This window comes from Fukomys damarensis, unplaced genomic scaffold (genome assembly GCF_012274545.1).
Source record: "Fukomys damarensis isolate Sample0158 unplaced genomic scaffold, DMR_v1.0_HiC HiC_scaffold_35, whole genome shotgun sequence".
Taxonomy (NCBI): Eukaryota; Metazoa; Chordata; class Mammalia; order Rodentia; family Bathyergidae; genus Fukomys; species Fukomys damarensis.
In genome coordinates, this window is record NW_022900947.1 from 17,985,972 (window position 1) to 18,006,796 (window position 20,825).

At 46.0% G+C, this 20,825-nt stretch overlaps 1 protein-coding gene across 5 annotated transcripts in view; it reads right to left on the minus strand.

The window, feature by feature from the left end:
- The window catches only part of Ccdc149 (coiled-coil domain containing 149), a 61,486-nt gene that overhangs the window by 17,030 nt on the left and 23,631 nt on the right, over window positions 1-20,825 (minus strand). For 3 of the 5 annotated variants that reach the window (XM_033758816.1, XM_019205444.2, XM_019205445.2), the window contains exons 4-10: window positions 16,161-16,277; window positions 15,244-15,416; window positions 14,463-14,535; window positions 13,061-13,145; window positions 9,802-9,946; window positions 2,445-2,521; window positions 1,034-1,066 (exon numbers count right to left, since the gene is read on the minus strand). In XM_033758816.1, the coding sequence (XP_033614707.1) occupies window positions 1,034-1,066; window positions 2,445-2,521; window positions 9,802-9,946; window positions 13,061-13,145; window positions 14,463-14,535; window positions 15,244-15,416; window positions 16,161-16,277 (703 nt within the window). The remainder of the gene's footprint in view (window positions 1-1,033; window positions 1,067-2,444; window positions 2,522-9,801; window positions 9,947-13,060; window positions 13,146-14,462; window positions 14,536-15,243; window positions 15,417-16,160; window positions 16,278-20,825) is intronic. The other 2 variants (XM_019205443.2, XM_019205446.2) reach the window with 2 other exon arrangements.

Genomic DNA, 20,825 nt, shown 5'->3' on the forward strand with positions numbered 1-20,825 from the left:
GGAATGGCTGCTGTACGATCTACGCCAACCATTCACCATCTTTGCGTGGCCTGATCTCAGCTGTCCTTCTAGGATGGGCAGTGACTCCTCCCGTCGTCCTCTCACCACTCATTTAGCTCTGAATCCTACACCATTCAATGCTTTCCTGTCACTGCCTGATGATACTCGTCTCGCTCCTCTAACTGGACTGCAGATTCTGAGAGGGGCTTGAGCAGGTGCCTGGTTCTGCAGCAAATTCACAAAACTGGTACTTAGGAGGGAGTCCACACATCAATGGGCCGATTCATAGGAGGAGACGCTGACCCTTTCAAGATGCTGGTGAGCGAGAGAGAGAGTTGGCAATTCTCTAAAAGAAACAGGCCAAACACTGTGACTGGGTTCCTACTTTGGGAGAGGACCAGAAAGGGAAAGAAAAGGAAGGGAAGAAATGGAGAGAAGCAGCAGGAGGAAAAGAACACATTGTTTCTCACTCCACTCCTCAGTAGTTCACTGGAGACACATGAAACAACGAGCAGCAGACTCAGGCTGCAGGAGGCTTCCCCTGCCCTTACTCTGAAGGGATTAAGATATCATAACACATTCTAACCCCAGGCTTTATTGACACATTCTTCATCTCGCACCAAGGCGAGGCTACACAAACCGTATCAGAGCTGGAGAACCAGCGCTTGCCCTGCCGTCCACCCCTGTTGTATCTAGTTGAGGCCAGAGACTAGAACAACCATGGCCATGACCCAAAAATTCATTCAGTCAGGTCCCTCAAAGTTAGTATTTGCTTTGTACTAATTGGATTCTCTATTTCAATGGACTATTCTAGTCAGAAACATTCAAGGAGGGCCGGGGATTCAGCTCAGCGCTTCGGTGGCCTGCCTTGCAATCGCAAGGACCCGAGTTCAATCCCTGGCTAAAAAAAAAAAAAAGAAAGAAAGAAACATTCAAGGAAACATACATAATGAATTTCCTTGTATTTACATGCAGGGAAGACAGTATGCAGGGCTGATATTAGCCACAAAAACAGATTTCAAAAAGAACATACGGCCAAATCCTATGGAAACATTGTAGCTCAGGCCTTCAGGCAGCAGAGAAAGGAGAGAAACAAGCGTTACTGCAAAATCGCCTTAGAAATTCTCACCTGGACCCCACACCACCAGACAGAAAATTCTCAGCATTTGTCCCCTTCTTCAATTTCTATCTTTTTATACACATTACAGAAATGAAGCAGCAAGACATTTCACTGTCATTTTGAGAAGAAACAAATAAAAACTCTGGTCGGTACATGCATAGAAATGGCAACACGATTCTACAGATGAGTGACACATTTGCTCAGCTACGCTGAAGTTCAGGGCAATAAAAGCAAGGCCCATAATAGCATCCAAAGGGTCTTGTGTCCAGTGGATCATTCCGATCCCCAGGACAGCACTAGCCACTAATTACTTCTGTTAGGTCTGTTGACATCAAGTTCAAGGAATCTCAGCTCAAAATGCTAATTTATGAAACACACTTCCAGGCAACCGACGGTGGCCATTCCGATTTACGTTTAGGAAAAGTGGATGGTGTCCACCCCCCTGTGGCAATTTTCATTTCTCATCCATTACAAGGAAGCAGCCCACACGAGCTCAGGGAACAGGAGACCGCTCTGTGCAGAAAGGGTAAGCAACTAAAAATATACACTGTTCCTTCCAGAGAAAGAGGAGGTGGGAGAAAATGATAAATATAAGTTTCTAAAGAGTAGGGAATAGCTGACAGGGGTCTCCTGAAAGGGGTATTTTACCAAGATAAATGGGATAAATGCAGCTAATTAAAGTGAAACATCAGTTTTCTCACATGTCGGGCAAATGTTGGGGAGAAAATTCCTCGGGAAATTTTTGTGTTCAAGCTACAAAAATGAGATGGCGGAAAGCAGGAAAGGGTGGTTGTGAAGTACACTGCATTAGAAAAATTGTTGGCTCTTCACTTTTAGTGCCGGTGATTAAACTGAACACATCATTGTACATGCTTACATTCAATTTTAGGACTGATGATTAAACTGAACAAATCTTTGTAAGATCTTTATATTCATTTTCAGGACTGATGATTAAATTGCACAAATCTTTGTATATGCTTACATTCATTTTAGGAGTGATGATTACTTGAACAAATCTTTAGAAAAAATGAAACAATTCACTACATTCACAAAGGGTACATACGCACACAGACACACACCTAAATTCCGACAATTTCAGAATTCAGAATTTAGATTAGCAGAATTCGGTGCCTCATACATGAGAAGGAAAGTATTTATTGTATTTTCTGATTCTGTCTTCTACGATGGTTTCTACACTTAAAACACTTGTAGAGTTTTCAGCAATGACCCACAAATAAAGACATTAAAAAGGTAGAATCTTCTTTGCAAACTGTCTGAGAGCTTCTTTGTAAAAAAAAAAAAACAGTTCTGAAGTTCTATTTACCTGGAAGACTCCACAAACCAGAAACTTCCAGAGTTCTTAATTTTTTTTCCAACTCAGCTACCCGATTCCCTAGGATTCTGGAAAGGGGAGAAAATGACAACAGATTAATGAATAACCCGTCAGCTTTTAGGCCTGAGAGGTGGCTTCCAGGGAAACCCAAGAGTGCCTGAGTAGAGAGAAAATGGTTGGAAATGTGAGATAAATGCTAAAAATGGAGCACACATATGCATGTATGTGTGCCACACATACTCTACTGAGTCACACAGGAAAACAGAAACTAAGGTGATCATATACACATGTGTGTATATATGTATCTATGCATATCTATATCATCTATGCCTACATCCCATTCAAGCAAGTCCTCTTCCAGTGGTTCCCCTGGGAAAGCAAAAACTTATTCTACCATTGTCCAAAATGCCTTGCAGAATTTCCTACTTGAGAATTGCTCATGGCTAAGGGTAACAATCTGGGTTACCGTTAGGTGGACCATACGTTGATTCTTTAAGGGTGGATTGGATTTTCTGGAAACAACTGAGTCTAACAAACAAGAAGGGTGAAAATGGTTGGGTAATATGACTCGTAAGAGACTAAACTAGTAAGATCTGCCTTCTTAGACCCACCCAAGGCCAGGGATGACCACAGCCTGGAGGTTTAGCACAATGCCTGGTACACAGTCGGTCCTTAATAAATATATTTAATAAGATAAATCTTTTGTTTTTCATGATTTGTAATTATCTTCAGAGAGAATTCAAATAAGCATTTCAAAAGAGTTTTCAGGAATTTCAGAATCAGTACAATTTGAATGTTGCTTTTGAGATGACCATGCTGCCTCACTGGGACATATCCGGTTCTAGAATATGCATCAGAAAAGATCACGCTGTTTACTTGGAAGCCAAACTTTGACTACATGCTTAAGTGGACAAAGATGTGGACTTGCATTCCCCTCTCCTTTGCTCCATACAAAATTAAATACAGCTGGTGAATGATATGATAGTCATCAAAAACTTCAATTACCTTCTATTGGCCTAGAAATTGAAAAACTGGTCTTTATTTTATTTGGGGGATTTTTTGGAAACTGCTGTGTTAAAATGATGTGGAAATCACCTTAATAGCCAAATTTCAATTCCTTGCAGCAGGATAAATCAGAAGAGCAGAATTATTCTCTTACCTCTCTTTAGATTCCAGAGATAGCTGCACACACCCACGTACATAGAGAGGCATGAATATGTATAGGTCTGCACATATATATGGCTTTGGATTCATCCTTATTTTACCTGAATTGACTCGTAGCATCTTAATTAATATTCCATTTGAGTTCACAGAACACTTTGACATTACTGTATGTAATTTTCCTCATCCGAGTACTTAGAGTTTTCCTTTCTTCTTTTTTTTAAGTCTTAAAATTCTGCCTTTATCAATTACTTTCCACATCACTCCATCTATTGGGCTTCTTTTGCTGTCAGGTCCTAGATCTTTTCATAGACAGTGCTCCTCTAACCTTGCTTGCAATATTTTGTTCAGACCTCCTGATCCCAGCTCCCTTTCACCAGCTGACAGGCCAGAGATGCAATCACAACCACGCTCAATGTGACACCTGTTCTGTAACAAAATCAGATCATCTGTTCGTGGCAGCCTCTCCAAAACAAAAGACTCGACTCCGCTCTTCCGGGTGTGCTGAGGGAGGCCATCTGGGCTGCGTGTGAGGGCACAGTGCAGACACATTTTTGGTCCCTGGACAACACAGCTATTTCTCCCAGAAACAGAACAGTGTGAATTTGTAGGTGTCATCAACCATCTACTTCTAGGGGCTTTGTCCGGTTGTCAGTAATAGGTGCTTTCTTTTTGTTCTGACATGTACCAACTTCCCAGGACTCGATGTAGTAAAATGGGCCCAGGAGAAGTTGTGGTAGTTGTAATAGTAACAGTAGCAAAATCAACAATACAGCGACTGCACTGCTATGATCAGAAACAGCTGACTAATCTTCCCTACATGCATGTGTGAGGCATAGGCCACGCTGAACACCTACCTAGCTGGCATTATCTCCTCCAAGCTGACAGAGACTCTATGGTAGACATTGTATTATGATGCTTCTTTTACATACAAGAACATTAAGGAACAGAGAAGTTAAGCAATTTGTTCGAGGACACACAGCTTATCTCAACACAGCCTCTCCCACCATACTATACTCACTGAAGCCCAGGATTCAAGTGACAGGGCTAGGACAACAACAAACTATAAGAAATAGGAACAGAGATGACTCCTCAAAATGTTTAGCAGGGCATGCAAGGGACAGCCACGGTGGTGGTTTGAGAGTAGCTTTTCAGGGGAGTGGGTAGGATAGGATATTTTTTAAATAAATTTTTATTCAGTTATGTTTGTCTTTTTTTTTTTCAGAGTAGGGATATTTCAGCATATATTTACCTGGCCATCTAGGAAAATCCACAAGACAAAGGTCTACAGATGAGTATTCCAGCACGGTTCCTTTTTTTCCACATCCCACACCATTTTTTTTTTTTAATTTTTTAGACAGGCTTTCAGTAAGTTGCTAAGTAGACCAGGCTAAGCTTGAGCTCGGGATCCCCCTGCCTCAGCCTTCCAGACTGCTGAGATTACAAGTGTGCACCATCACCCCCATCTCCAACATGGTTTCTGGTGAAAATGACAGCACTGAGGGTGGTGGGGTTAGGAATCTTCAGAAACAGGAATGGCTCAGGAATGGGCCACAGTTGTGCCTGCAGAAGTCCAGGAGTGAGTGTCCCTGAGGGGCCCAGTCCTACATGAGGAGTAGCCCTACATGACCTGGAAAAACCGCGCCCATGCCCCAGCCCAGTCTGGTGGCCTTCAAAATATCATGACACCTTTTCCCTGCTACCCAAGAAAATGAACTTCCAAGCCAAGCCCATTAGTCACTGGCCGGGGAAGAGGAAGCAGTTTTAGGGACAGCAGCAAAGTGTGTTAATATATTCACCCCAAACCCACTGCCCACCCCTGGGACTTGTGGGAAGGCTGGGAAACAAACTCATGTCCAAGGAAACATCACTTTAGCCACTGAATCTCCCTCCTACAAATGCTCTACACTAGATCATTAGATGAATCAGCCCAACCTCTTCTTTAGCCATAACCAGACAACTGCCAGCTCTTTGGCAAGAAGAACCTCAAACAAACTGCCTAATCACTGAACGTCACTCAAAATGTAAAGTCCTAGTATTACCCATCGTTCTTCAAGATGGCTCCGTCTGGACTTCTCCCTGACGGGGAACTGTCAGGCAGTGGGTCACCAACAGGGGGAGCACGCGCCCCCGGAAAGGAGCACCTTCATCTTCTCCACACCACACCACCATCCCAGAGCTGTTTTATTATTTTGGTTATAAAGGTAAATCAGTAAGCAGGCCAAATTCAGAGTCTTCTCTTAGCCTTTCATTTGTAGTATAGTTTCTTTACACAATCTTAAAATATTTACTGAAAATATGAAACTTAAGACCTTCTATGCACGAAAAATGGCACATTAGACACTCTATGTACTGATATATAGCAATCTCCATGATCGATTGCTATGGGGGAAATCGAGGTGCAGAAAAAATTTTACAAAAGGAAAACTTTTCTGTGATGAATCCTAGCTATCATTTGTTTTAAAAATATATATAAATATCTGAATGTATTTGCTAGTATATGCATCCCCTTTGATGTGAGGAAGAGTAGCTTCTTCCAGCAAAGAGTTTGGGTAGTTGAGGGGAGAAGTTTGGAGGTCCATTGTTATTTAACCATGGAAGGGCTTAAAAAATATTTTAAAATATTAAACACCCACCAGGCATGGTGGCAAATACCTGTAATTCCAGCACTCTGGAAGGCTAGGGCGGGAGGATTCCAAATTCAAGCCCGGACTGTGGAATTTGGCAACTTAGTGAGACCCTATCTCAAAATAAGAAAGGAGAGAAGAAGAAAAAACAGGCTGGGGTTGATGGGGAGAAAGTGTGTGTGGGCACTGGCTGTGGTGAGAAGCACTGCAGGGCACCTGCCTGCCGGGAGAGCAGGATCCTTCTGCAGAGGAGAGCCATGGTGGGGAGGACTCCAGCGCAGGCTGGAGGAGGGGCTCAGGGCAGCAGCCAGCAGGTGCGCACAGGGGTTGCAGGTGTGTGGCGGAAGGATGGGCTGGAGCCTGAGGGTGGGGGTGGTGATGGTCCACAGGGAAAAAGGCAGAGGAGCACACAGGAGAGTATGTCAGACACAAACACAGGACAGCCATCCAGCCCGACCACCAGGGGGCACAGGCATGAAGGGACCAGGAGCAGAGGCCCAGCAGAGGGTCGATCCACGCCCAGCAAACTATCCTGTGCCTCACTGGGGTCAGCGCCGTGCTCAGCACTAGGACAGCAGAGTGGCTGTGACAGGCCCAACCTTCAGACCCCGGGGCAGCTCAGACCCGAGCTGTTCAGGTTCTGTCCAACCTACATGAAATGTTCTTTAAAGCTCACTTTAAATGGCACATTCCACTCCATCTTCTAGATGGACTCTGAGTCTACCGTTCTCCAATTGATGGATATGTGGCCTGTCTCCATTTTTTCATCCTTACTAATGAATCTATAGTGAACAACCTTAGGCTTATACCTCATAGGGAGTCATTCTGAGTTTTTTCTTTAGGATACATTCCTAGAAGTAGGCCACCTAGGACAAAGGGCATAACATTTTAAAGTAATTAAATTAAGAACGTGTTCTGAGTCCTAGATTGGTTGAATGGGAGGAGCTGAAGGGATACCAGGAGAAACTGTCAGTCTAGCACCTGGAAATGGGATCATGCCCTTGATGTAGATGCCTTGACAGACTCTAAGAAGAGCCTGCAGAAAATGAGGGGCGAAGGCAGTGACAGGGCATGAGGACAGGGCATGAGGTCAGAGCAGGGGACAGAAATAAAAGGTCCTGTAAGATTGAGCTGGGGGACAATGAACAGAAGGAAAAGGAAACAAGACCACAGAGAAAGTTGGAGGCTCCAAGGGCAACTGCAAGATGGCGATCTGCTGTGGAGCAATTAAAGAAAGAAATGCCAAGGTAGAGTTTGGGGACACTGGTGACTGACTGAGAGAACTGAGCGGAACGTGCTGGAAGAGGTCTCAGGAGGTAGCAAGCCAAGGTCATGTGTCTTCCTGCATGTGGACTCCCCCAGGCTTACAGAGGTTCCCCTGAGTCTGCATTCTAATGAAGTGCCCATCCCAGTGCTCTGCCAGAGACAGCCCACGGGCACACTTTGACAGTGGCCACCAAAGAGTCTGGGAAGCAATGCCAGGGGATCAGAATGCCTCAGAAGCAGCAGGTGGAGGAAAGGCTTCCGGGCTCAGGGAGAAGGGGCAGAAGCCAGAGGAGGGGAGGAGTTAAAGAGGGTGAAAGAGGAGGTGGTAGGAGAGCAAAGCCCCCAAAGGCAACGGCTGGGGTGGACCACGAGGCCGCCAAATGGGCCCTGTGTTGCTGAGGTCAGGAAGACATTGGTTTCAGGGTGGCAGCAGGCGGATGGGCTCATGCTGAGTGGCCCATTCTTCTTGAGGTCACCTGCTGAGAACGGGTCAGGATCTGGAAGACCTGAGGAGGCCGGAGAGAGCCCCAGAGCCCCGGCAAGTGTTGTGCGGCAAGTAAGGATAAAGCAGGTGCACTGTGTACTGCTGCCGGGAAGGCAGAGGCCGGCAGGACGTGCAGATGCTGGCTTCCTTCTCCCTGAAAGGTGTCTGCTCTTCAGCGTGGGGTGGCTTGCTTAAAGTTTCGTTGTGCAAGATGGCCACAAACTGTTGGAACAAATCACCCTCGTCACCCCGTGGAGACACTGGCCTCCCTTTAGCATTCCTTGCTTCCTTCCGCAGACATCTTCGTCTCCTGTGAGGCCTTCGCAGCGCTTGTCTTTTGCCTTTTCCATTTTGTCTTCACAGTCATCTCCCGTGGCCTCTCCCAGTCCCACGTCCCCGTCTTTGTCAGCCCCCACCCTTCTCTCCTCCCTCCCCTCCTGGCCGGAAGCCTAGCTGCTGCTGCACACTCATTCTGCTTCCGGGTCAGCGCAGATCTCCGATCAGAACTCACCTACTGTGGAATCTTCAGAGGAAAGCCGTGAGCTCCTCCGGTACATTTCAGGGCAGTGCTGGTAGAGCATCAGACCAGGTGCCAGGCCCCTCGCAGGGCAGGTGGCACAGCATCAAGCTGCCTTCCTGAGATCCAAATGTGTTCCCAAAGTTCATGTGCTGGAATCTTAGCCCCCAAATTCTGACATCAGTGGGAGCTGGAGGTAATCAGGATAAGAGGAGGTCCTGAGGGTGGGAACCCCGTGGTTGTGGTGGCATTAGTGGGAGAGAGACGGAGCTAGCCATGTGACGTCCTCTGTCATGTGATGACACAGCAAGAGACCCTCCTAAGATTAAGATCCTGGTGCTGGGATCGTGGCTTCCCAGCCTCCTGAGCCATAAGAAGTAAATTTCTTTCTTTCTAAAAAATAAATTACCCAGTCTCAAGTATTCAATTACAGCAGCAGAAAATGTGTTAATTTGTGTAATATACAGTTTTAATTTAGTTTTTATTCACCATTATCTGAACACCTTTCAGTTTTGTTCTATTGCTTCTACCTGCTATTTTAACTTACTTCAATTGGATTGATTTTATACAACATAGTCCATGTGTTTTAAAAACCCAATAATCTGGGCATGCGTATATAAGCCTGTAATACTAGCACTCTGGGAGGCTGAGGCAGGAAGATCACAAGCTCAAACACAGCCTGGGCAACTTAGCAACTTAGCAAGACCCTATCTCAAAATACAAAAATTTTTTAAAAGGCTGGGGATGTAGTTTAGTGTGATGGCCCTGGGTTCAGTCCTCAGCACCACACATATGCACACAGACATTCTGTTTTATTTATTGGTTCTTTCCACCATCTTTTTCCTGATGATCCAGAAGAGTGCCACTAACCTCCCTTACAAGTCCAGCTGCTTAAAGAAGTCCAGCTTGGGTGGTTCATGTCAGTCAGAGCCCCCCAAGCCGTCAGGCAGAAATGGCACTGAGGCAGGTCCACCCCTAAAAGCAGACCTGGAGGAGAGCTAGGCAAAGTCACCCAGGAAATCACTAGGGAACATGTATTACTCAGTGTGTGATCCCCATAAGTCTCCAAAATGTGCCCACCAGGATTATTGCACTGCCCGACTCCAGCCTACAGCCAAGACCTTGTCTGACATAAGAAGAAGCATGGTTCTAGTTCAATGCGTGTCCTTCTAGACTTGAGGGCTGCCACCGCCACCTGCTTCCTGCGAGGTTTGTGGCTCCACCTGGCTGCCATTCCCTTCCTGTAGCCTTGTCCCACCCCTCCCTCCTCTCCCCCAGAGTCCAGCCACCTACTTGTTGGTTTGCCTCTGGTGCTGAATGACCATGTTTTTCTCGTGGATCGTCTCCAGCAGGGCAGTTGCCAGAGATTTCAGGTCCGAGATGGACTGCGGAGTAGCCGGGAGACTGCACCCATGATCCTCAGAGAGCAGATCCTGAACTAGATGGGACGCAAAATTGACAACTGGGTTGTGAATTTTACTAGGAAATGGAACCGCAAACCAATGTCATTTCCTCCTGGACAATGGGAGGCTCTCAGCCTCTAAATGCTACTGTATGGTATGGAGAGTCTGCCTCAAGAGTCCAGAGTAAAATAAAATTCAGTATGACAGTTAAAGAGAAAAGAAAAAGTCCTGAGGGATGTTCATCAGCCACGCATGCCCTCTTTTTTGCAATATCAGGGATGGAACCCAGCCCTGTGTACACTGGGTTTGTGCTCTACAGCCCTGGCCATTCATAATTTTTTGAAGCAAAAATAATATTTGCATTTTCCCAGTATGTTAAACATTTTCATTCCAACTAACTCATTGAGACCTAAAACCAAAAAAAAAAAAAAAAAAAAAAAAAAAAAAAAAAAACAGAGCCCAAAACCTCAGTAATGTTTGTTTCTATTTTGTCGACAGGAAAGCAAGGTACAGACAGACTAAAAACATTGGCTAAAAGCCACAATTCCATGCAAATGACAGTGACTCCTCACCCTGAGATCCTTGCCCTGCAATAGTGTCCTATGGTGTGATACCTTAGCAAGCGGCGAGATAACGTAGGCACTTATACATAATGCAAAATCATTTTTTGAGTTTCAATAGCTACGTCCTTATATGACGATACTATACAAAAGAAAACAAATGGCATAACAAACCAGTGACTTCATAGATGCTACTTCTGTGCAGGACAAGGCCACATAAAATGGGTCACTTTAAAACTGCTTTAAAGAAAAAAAAATTAAGCAAATAATAGCCTAAGTGGCACAAAGATAGGTATGGAAACACAAAGCAGCCTGCTAATATCCGAATGTTGGGAAGGAGTTCATTACACACAGACTAGCTGTTCCTGGAAGCTTATTACTCCCCAAACTGCCAAGTCACATTCATGGCCAAGTTCAAAATGAAGCCAAACAACATACTGAGGTCAGTGTAACTACAGGATCCAGACCATGTTAAGTGGCGCAGCATGCACACCCTGCCCTGGATAAGTCTCTGCTGACAAATCTCCAGTCATCTATGGACAGCTCTGATAGGAAATCCCCCTGCTTTCTGCCTGGTTGCAAAAGTGTCTAAGAAATAATTTCTGATTCATCTCCTGCCACTTCAAATACATAAAGGAATAGTCCAGGTGTGGTATGACCAACTTAGCACAAGCTCGTGCTGTCATCTCCTTTATTCCAAAGAGGATACTTCTGTTAATATAATGTGAGACTTCATTAGCCTCTTTGGCAATAAAACGCCGTTAATAAATAATAAAAGAATATAGTCTGCTAAAATCTCTTTCACTGGTAATGCTGTTAAAACTCCACTCCCCTATTTCTGTCTGGTTGGGCTCAAAATGGCTTCAGTGAGCCAGGTGTGATGGCACACGCCTGTAATTCCTGCACATGGGAGGCTGAGGCAGGAGGACTGCCACAAATTCGAGGCTACTCTCAGCTACAGAGCAAGTTCAAGGCCAGCCTGGACTACAAATGAGACCCTGTCTCAAAAACAGAAGAAAAAAAGGCACTCCTGGCTGCTAGCCCATTCCACAGCATGGCTGATCTAAACGAAGAACCTTTGCTTCTGACTTTGCCTCCCTTGGCTTTTTCAGATCCTCAGAGTCAGAAAAGTCTCCTGTGAAGAAGTCTGGTTTGAATGCACCCAATATCCTGCCTTATTACAGCAGTGACATATGTTTAGGAAGGGTGAATAAGCTGAGATATAACACAAATATACAATGACCACCACTACTCCTTCCAGACACAATAAAGCAATGGTAGAAATCTCTCCCAATAGCTCTCTGAATAGCATTTCCTATGTAACTACACGTAGCTAAAAAAAAACAAAAATGGAGAAAAGCACTGCTTTCTTTCACTTGACGATACTCCGTCTGCCCCAGTAATATCCCACAAAACTTAAAATTTAGCTGCAGCTTTAATAGTTCATGCATAGACACATAATGTTTTGAACTACTGCTGGACATTTACATCACTTCCAGTTTTCTATTCTCATTAATGCATGACAGACTTCCTGTAGCAAAATGTTTGCATATATTTAAAATTATTTCTTGCTCCTTCAATGGGGGTCAGTTTAAGACTATTCATAATAGGTGGCCATAGATTCATAGGTTTGGATTACCAGTGCCGGTAGATCACTGGCGATAGGCTTTGCCTAGTAGGCTTTTCGGAAGTCAGGTCAGGCGCCTATTTCTGCCACCCACGTCTGGCTGGGTCTCCATGCTCACAGCCAGTCTGCTATCCATGGCGGCCAGAGCTAGACACCGTTGGGCCCATCCACATTTTTAGAATTACAGTTTTCTTTTTAAAACACTTCTAGGATGCTCTTTTCTAGTGAAGTGGAAACAAAGAAGTTGCTGGGAACAGAGCCTTGGTTGTTAGGTAGGCTGGGGACTCAGCTCGGATGGAGAGGCCGCATAGCCTTTGCTGGTGACAACGTCAACAACCGCAAAATGGGCCAGCATGTGCAATGCAGAGCCTGTGTTTAGAGCTGAATTCTGAATATTAAGCGTCAGAACACAAGACCTCTGCTATTTATTCCCCTGCCCTGTTCCAGGAAGATCATTATTTTTCTTTGGAATCAACAAGAAGGAGGAACAAAATTGCAATCAATAGAAGCTTGTTTGAAAAAGGCACGTGTTCCATGGTAAGATGACTCCAGCAGCTACCAGGCTTTTTCTGATGGCAGAGGCCAGGAGATGGAGAAACTCAAGAAGGCTGAAGCACATCTTAGAGATGCTCAGCCAGTGACTGGGGGTAGGGAAGTGTATTGGTAAAGGATTAAGTCATTGAGAAAACCTATAATGCACTGATTCTCAAAGCAGGACCACCGAACCTACAGCAGCATTAGCTGGGAAGTTTTTGGACTTACTGACAGATGCCCACCCTGGACCTGCTGAATCGGAGCTCTGGGGAAGACCTGGTATTCTGTGCTACCACAAGACTTCCAGGTGATTCCCATGCAGGTACAAGTTTGGAGACCACTTCTAGGATCGCCTGGCTCCCCATCTGCAAACCCAGCAGCTTGGACATGTGTTTCTAAGTGGCCTTGCCTGGACCGTGAGTGCCTACCTTGCTTTGCAGACAGGACTCCAGTCAGAGCACTGCTGCTGGATTTGCCCTGGCCCTTTGAGGTTTTCCGTCTCTCAAGAGCATTCTACAGCAGCATTGAAAGGAAATAAAAACACTTGTTAGAAAAACCAACAATGTAAAAACACCTCACTGGAGGACATGCACCTACCCATTGGCACCAAGAACCTCTTGCAAAATCCACATGCTGACACATGGGATCCACAGCCCTAGCTAGAGTTGTGGATTTTACAGATGGCAAAATGATAGTAATTACAGCATCCCCCACACTCAAAGGCTGCTTGATGCATGTTCATTAAATTAAATTAAATCTGAAGTAAGGATGCAGTCTGATGTGTAAAGTCTAGTTATGGAAATCCCTTTGGAATGGACATGAAATAGGGAAAAGGTTTACTTTCATGAACCAATGGTGATATCTGGAAGGTCTGGTCCCTGGATTGGAAAGAGAGCCATGATTGATTAGTGATGTCTGCCACAGACACAGATTAAGGTGGTACATGTGCGCTGCCTCTGCATCATTCTCAGGGTGAACTCATGCATTACAATTGACATGATGTATGTATCAGTGTTTGGCACACAGAACAGAATAAATGCTAAATGAATGCATCCACCTATTTTTAAAATTACGTATTCAAATCTGTTTCTTTGGCTGCGTGTGTATCTATAGATTGGTGTAGAATAAAGTGTGCTCCCTATGGAATGAAAAAGCATGGAAATTTCTGAGAACAAAAGATCATGCCAACAACCAGGACAGTGAGCGGGCTCGCCCATGCATCTCGATGGCTGTAAAACTTCACCCTCAGGAAGAGGAATCAATCTATTTTCAAAGCGGAGAAACCCAGGAGATTTTTCTAATTATAACACTTACAACTAACATCTGCAGAAATAGATATTATCAAACTAATGGTGCTGGAATTAGACTAAATAACAGTGGGGAGAATTCAAACACCCTGTCCTTTCAATGTGACGTGAACATTATCGTTTGGAGCGTGATTTCCCAATCTTTGTTTCTTCCTCCCTCAGAAACCATTTTCTTATGGATGATTATGAGACAAACAGCATCTGATGACTGCACATTTTACAGAGAAAATGGATAGGAACCCTAATTTCACATGGACCAAGGCTGTAACATGGAAATGTTCAGATTCTGGATATCTCAGATGCCTGGTTGACTTCAGCTGTAGAAGGGGCTCTGGCAAAAGTTGCTTTGATGCTGTTTGGGGGTTAATTTTTACTGGTTGCCCTGGTTAAAGCTCTTATTGGGCTCTATCTGGGAGGGCAGGCAAGCACTAAAATATCTTTGGCACATAAGAGAGAATTAAAATAGGATGACATTTAGATGTATAATGGTGAATCACCAGCATTATCATCGTGATTTCGCTACCTTGTATTTGGCAATGTTCGATTTCAAGAGGTTGACCTCTTCGTGGAGTTGTTTTAATCTCTCTTGAAGGTACCTGGAAAAGAATATATCCCACTAGGATGTGTCTGGGAGCAAAATAAAAAACATACACTAAACTAGAAGAGGAAAAAAATAAAAACAACTTGCGAGAAGAGCTATTTTTTATAAATAATGCCTCCTTTCTCATTCCGGAAAGGAGGAGGAGAAAAATGTACATCTCTGTAACCTTTTCTTAAATGGATGTGATCAAGGTCAAACATGCCCAAATCACCAACACCCCACTCTGAAACAGCCCCTGCAGAGGGCCCCTAAGGGACATCAACACACTTTTCACATAATTCTCATTAAGATGATTCCACTGGGAAGCAAGGCAAGAAGAGGCGACACCAGGCATAACATTAAGGGAGACACATACACACACTGAAATTCGCCTCGGGGAGAAGAAAGAGCTAAGGGAATTTCTCAATTTATTTTCTTATTCCTTTCCCTCTCCTTGATAGCAATAACAAGTAGCTCTTGCTGGCTCCTCAGCCTGCCGGCCCACACGGGGAAGGGGTCGGGGAGAGAGAGGGCTCGGTGCATGGGCCTGCTGTGCCTCTTCACTTACTTTATAATTAGTATGTGACATTCATTGGTAGCATTGGGGGCCACAACTTTGTTTTTGCTCACAAGGCAAGTTTTTCAGATGCAAAAAAACTGCAAAGGACTCCTGGCCTGTCCCACCCAGAAGGCCAGCGCGGCACTGAGCATGATGACCACTTGCCTGTTCTCCATACACAGGGCATCCACGTCGATGATGCGATTCTCATGGCCGCCCAGGATGTGGTTGAGCTCCTGGTTCAACCGGTCCACTTTGTCCTGGTAGGAGGCCCGCTCTTCCTTGACGTCCTGAAGCTCATCCACAGAGGCCTGCAGGTCATGCTCCAAAGACTCAATCTGCAACCCCAGAAGTGCCCTCACTCAACACGGTCCCCAGACATGGGCATTTTATGGCCAGAGATGGAGCCACTTGCCTGGCTAAATGACTGTTAGAGAGTTTCTTATTATCACTTGCATGCTATAAAACCACACACACTGCATACTGGGTAAAAGCTAGTGGTGAGGGGCTGCCTTCCTGCCAGGCATTTACTCCATCCGGGATGGCCAAGGCACAGCAGCTCGCGAGAGAGCTGAGTCCCACCACTGCAGTTGCCCTTCAGCCACTGGCTCTCAGAGGGTGAAGCCAGAACCCAGGAACCACTGCTAGCACCTTATAAATGAATAATGCTTCCAACCCAGTCTAGAGCCAGGTATCTTGGTTCCACTTTTCAAAACCAATTAGCAAGTGGAAGAAAACGAGCAGCAGGCTCTTAGCTGCTCCCTGCTCGGATTTTACCTAGGAAGCATCACTGAGCATTTTGGTGGAAACCTGCAAACAAAGGCCAGCTTGTCAAGTACTGGTCCCTCCCAGCCTATCCCGGATGGGGGCACAGCTTCTGGTTGTGTTCTAAATAGGGCCACCCGTGTCAGCCAGACACCCAAGCGTCAGCTGGGAACCTGGGCAGCACGCAGGAGTACAACAGTTGGTGCCACCCTCTGTCCATCTCCAGCATTCAAGAAGATGCAAGGCGCATGTCTACCCTTGGGTTGTGCCCAGCTGTGCAGACCCACCCCACGCCCTTGACGGACATTCATGACCACCTGTTCCTTTGCCTGCTCCAGCTGCTGGACCAAGTCTTCCCTCTCGTGGGCTGCAAAGTGCCGCACACCGATTTCTTCATCCCCGAGCCTTTGCTTAGCAATCGTCATCCTCAAGAGCTGCATTTTCCATCGGTAAGAATGAGAGAGGGGAGGGGGTTTGAATGAGTAAATCCAAATATAACTCAAGAAAGAAATTTCTGATAGAAAAGATTCTTTCAAGAAATTCTAGGGATCCAGGAGTGGTGGCGCACACCTGTAATCCCAGCACTCTGGAGGCTGAGGCAGGAGGACTGTGTTAGTTTGAGCATAGCCCTGGCAACCTGGCAATTTAGTGACACCCTGTTGCAAAAGAAAAAATGGGTTGGGGGTGTAATACAGTGCAAAGGCTGTGGGTTCACTCAATGGTGTGAGAGAAAGAGAGAGAGGGAGGGAGGGAGAAGGAGAAGGAGAAGGAGGGGAGAGAAAGAGGAAGGAGAGAGAGACAGGGGGAGCGAGGAGGAAGGAAGGGGAGGGAGGAAAAGCAAAAGACAAATCGCCTATATTATGAATTCTTTAAAAAAAAACTCTCCACTGGAATTTGTGGTGCCTCACAACACTCACCTGTACGCACACAGTTCAAGACCAACGGGAAGGCGGGTGTGGTGCAGAACGAGGCCGCAGTGAAGAAACAACTCTGCATCTCATTTACATTTCCCCAAGATTTAAAACTGAGACCAGCGCTGGTGAAGATCACGGAGATGCCCCCCCACCCTGTAGCAACTTGGCCATGTGATCCAGAGCCCTCAAAATGTCTCCACCGATGACCCAGAAACTGCTCAGACCATCTGAGCTAAGAATAATCCAAGAAATGGACTAGCTTTAGGAAAAAATTAAAAGTAGATTTTTTTTTTTTTAATATGAAGAGTAATAAAACTAGAAACAATGCCTGACCATAGTAGAAGGCTCGGTAAAATGTCGCCCAACCAGTCCATGGGGGCGGATGTGTAGCAATTTGAAACCGGGGTCACGTGGACAGTGTGACACAGGGACAGCCTTATGATGCCACATTCCGTGGGGGAAAAAAAGCACACTAACTTTTCTATGCAGTAGGATCAAAGTTGTACTATAAGGATAAATGCATATAAGGGTGAATGACCAAATCCACAAAAATATAATATTTTATAATTTTATAACATTGTAATATTAAGTGTAGGTGATGCTAAGACTGTATGTGCTGTTATGTTCCTTGTTTTCTAACTTTTTAAAGCTGGTAGGCATAAATTTCATACACCTTTATTTATGTTTGAAAATCCCTGGGAAGATAATTCCAGTGTTCAAATGTTAGTTTCCAAGGGATCCCTGCAAACCTATAGCCTTTCCAGACTCTGCAGCCCCACCTTCCCGGAAAGGCACTGACAGTGGGGACCAGCGGAGGGGATCCCACAAAGATCCGAGGGTCTCAGCGCACCCCAGACCCACCCACCCCATGCCAAAAAGGCTGCCACTGCAAAGTGAACTTTCAGAGCTGCAGCACTGCTTCCTGATGCTCCGTCTAAGGTTTCGAGCGTGGATCCACACTTCCCAGCAGGGCACACGAGGATGGGTTGTTTACACACGCACGAGGTCCCGGGGACAGTTTTTCACTGCCACGCATGTGTGACGGAGCCACGACTGCCTGCTGGGGGCACACGCTTCCTTTTTCCTGCATGAATCTTGAGAGATTAGTTGTTGCTACAGACAGTGGCTTAATATTCAGTTTCCGATGGATTTAGGGGTAGGTGAGACATTAAAATTAAGCTGCGGTAGAATATCAACTAAAGAGAAATAATAACAGCGATGAACTCAGAAAGAAATGATGACTAAAGAAAAGTAAAAGTGTTTTCCGGTGACATTTAGTTTGGATTTTTTTTCCCTAAAAACGAATCAACTGATTCCAATAAATATGTATTGGTCGCCGTGAGCGGTCGCACCCCTGAGATCTGGCGCGGAGTGTGCAGCGAGGGTGGAGGAGGCGAGCATTTCCGCGCAGACTGCGGTGTAATGCAATCCGCGTGGAGTCCGCGCCCACTGTCCATGGCTTCTGTATTTGCAAAGTGCCTACCCCGTGAAACCCTGTTTAAGCCCCACATCATGGTCGCTGCTGGACACATGCAGCGTGGTCAAAGATCACGGGCCCAACACGCACATTCCCAGCTGAGGTTGAAGGAGGCCACCATCCGCCTTCTCGGTTCCGCCCTCATCTGTAAGCTCGGGTCCTTTTCAAGGTCTACTTAGAGCCACGTTTCCACATTTTTGTTTCCTTGTGTGTGTGCCCTTGCTGTTCCTCCCCTACACACCTCCCACCCCACATCCATAATCGTACAGGCCCCGGGGGTACAATGTGTTGGTTGAGTTTATGTAAACATCAGGGCAGACAGCTTATCCTGCGCCTCAAAACTCACCATTTCTCTGTGGAGAAAATATTCACAATCCCCTCTCTAGCTGTTCTGAAATAAACAATGCTATAGTTATTGCTATTTATAGTCACTGGATTGTGCCACATTTCACGGAAACTTCTTCCTCCCAGCTGGAACTATGGCCTTCTTGTTGATCAGTCTCCCTCCTACCTTCCTTCCCTAGGTCCTCCCTGGCCTCTGGTAACCACCCCTCTACCCTCCACTTCTACAACAGCTAACTTTTTAGATTCCACAAGTTACTGATCTCGTGGTACTTCTCTCTCTCTGTGCTTTGCTATTTTGCTTAACATAATGTCTTCCACATTCATGTCGGCTGTCACAAATGGCAGACTTTCGTCTTCTTAAAGGCTGAGTAGCATCCTGTTGTGTATACGAACCACATTTTTCTCTATCCATTCATCCACTGATGAACCAGTAGGTTGATTCCATATCCTGGCTAGTGTGAGAAGCACTTCCATGAAGAACTGAGCACAGGTATTTTTGACACATTGATTTCACTTCCGTTCTCTGTATACCCAGCAATGAGACGGCTGAATCACCTGGTGTTTGTGTTTGTCTCTGAGGTCCCTCCGCACCATTTCCCACAGTGGCTGCACTAATTTGTACAGAAGGGGTCCTTTGAGACAGACCAGGAGCATGCGATGTGCCTGCGCAGAGTAAGCTTTCTTCAGGCCCGAGGGCCAGTGCTGTTGGACTCCTCCTTCATTCCACGTTAATGAATTAACCATATATATTAAATACGGCAACTCTAAACAGAAGCACGCAGGTTATAGTTGATCAGTTGTGTGGCCAGAGGCTCACAGGAAGCTCCCTGTGTCCCCCAGGAACCACAGTTCAGTATCTGTGAATTCAGAGTCTGAGGCAACTTCACGGAACAAATTTACTGCAGAACTGGTTCTTGCTCCGGAAGGCAGAAATGCACAGACATCTTCTGTCGCACAACTCTTGGCCCAGGAAGTACAGGAGACTCAACAGGGCCAACCTAGAGCCAAATGAGAGCGGGTCCTTAGGTGGCGGTGGGGGGGCCCTACAGGGGGGAAGCTCCGCCCTACCTCACAGCGCGGACTATGCTCATCTCCCTGGGACGAAAAAGCCAGCCAGCCAGCCTGAACTTTAAGTAACAGACACCATTGTGGCTTTGCATTAGCAATACGCTTCACTGAACATTTAATTTAGAATCACACAATTGTGTTTGCTTAATGCCAATTAATTATTAAACATGTTTATTGAGGTCTGACAGCCCTATAAGAGAGTCATCTTTTATATACTGGATGCCTGTTAAGCTTCAGTAAATGTGTTAACAATCATTTGGTGTTTAATGTGCCTACAATATCAGCTCTTACGTCGCAGGGCTGTGCTGGTTGAAACACTTTTAAAAGTGAGGCCCAAGTTGGTGACAGCTGGATGATTAGTTGGGTCTGAGACTCAAGTGCAGTGTATTGCAGGGGCCTGAGGAGATCACTGTCGTAGGTCACAGCCCAGCAGATTTAGGGAGAGCCCTGCTTGTTCCAGGCGGGCAGCTCACATGCTCTGGCGTCAGCTGCCCAAGGGCTCCTGTCCTGGCTACAGGCTGCAAGCTGTGCAACGCTGAGAACTTGTCCAGCCTTCTCTGGGCATCAGCATCATTCCTGGTAAGAACACAGCAGTAAAAGGAGAGCCTCACAGGAGGGGCCCAGTGTGCAGGCAGGGAGAGAGAAAAGGGGCGCAGCCCATGAGTGTTCCATGGAAAGGAGTTCAGATATCTGTGTATCAGGGTGAAAAGAGAAGGGAGACCAAAAAGAAGGAAAGAGAAGAAAAATAATTCCACGATGTGGCTGTTTCTGCCTCCTTCGTATGCTCAACCAGCCCGGGTGAGGCAGGACAGTGCCACTTATCACACATACAGCAATGACACTGATTAATACGTTCAGCAAAATCAGACTTCACGTAATTCTATAGGTCCGGCACAGATATCCAACCACATGTCCTAACACGGGACAATTTAAGGGACATCAGGGAAAGTGGGGCCTGATACAAACTTGCCCTCTTGCGGGCTGCCAAGCAGAGAAGGCGGCTTCTCGGGTGACCCTGGCGCCACCCTGGCGCACCCAAGGGGCTTGGTGCCACAGGCTGCTCTCCAGTTGCTGTTACTGCGTCCCTGCGCCGGCGGGCAGGAGCCCCCGGGGGAAGGGCCATGGCTCTTCCGCCCACGCTGGCCGCGCTTCGGGCCAATCTTATCTGCAGAGAGCAG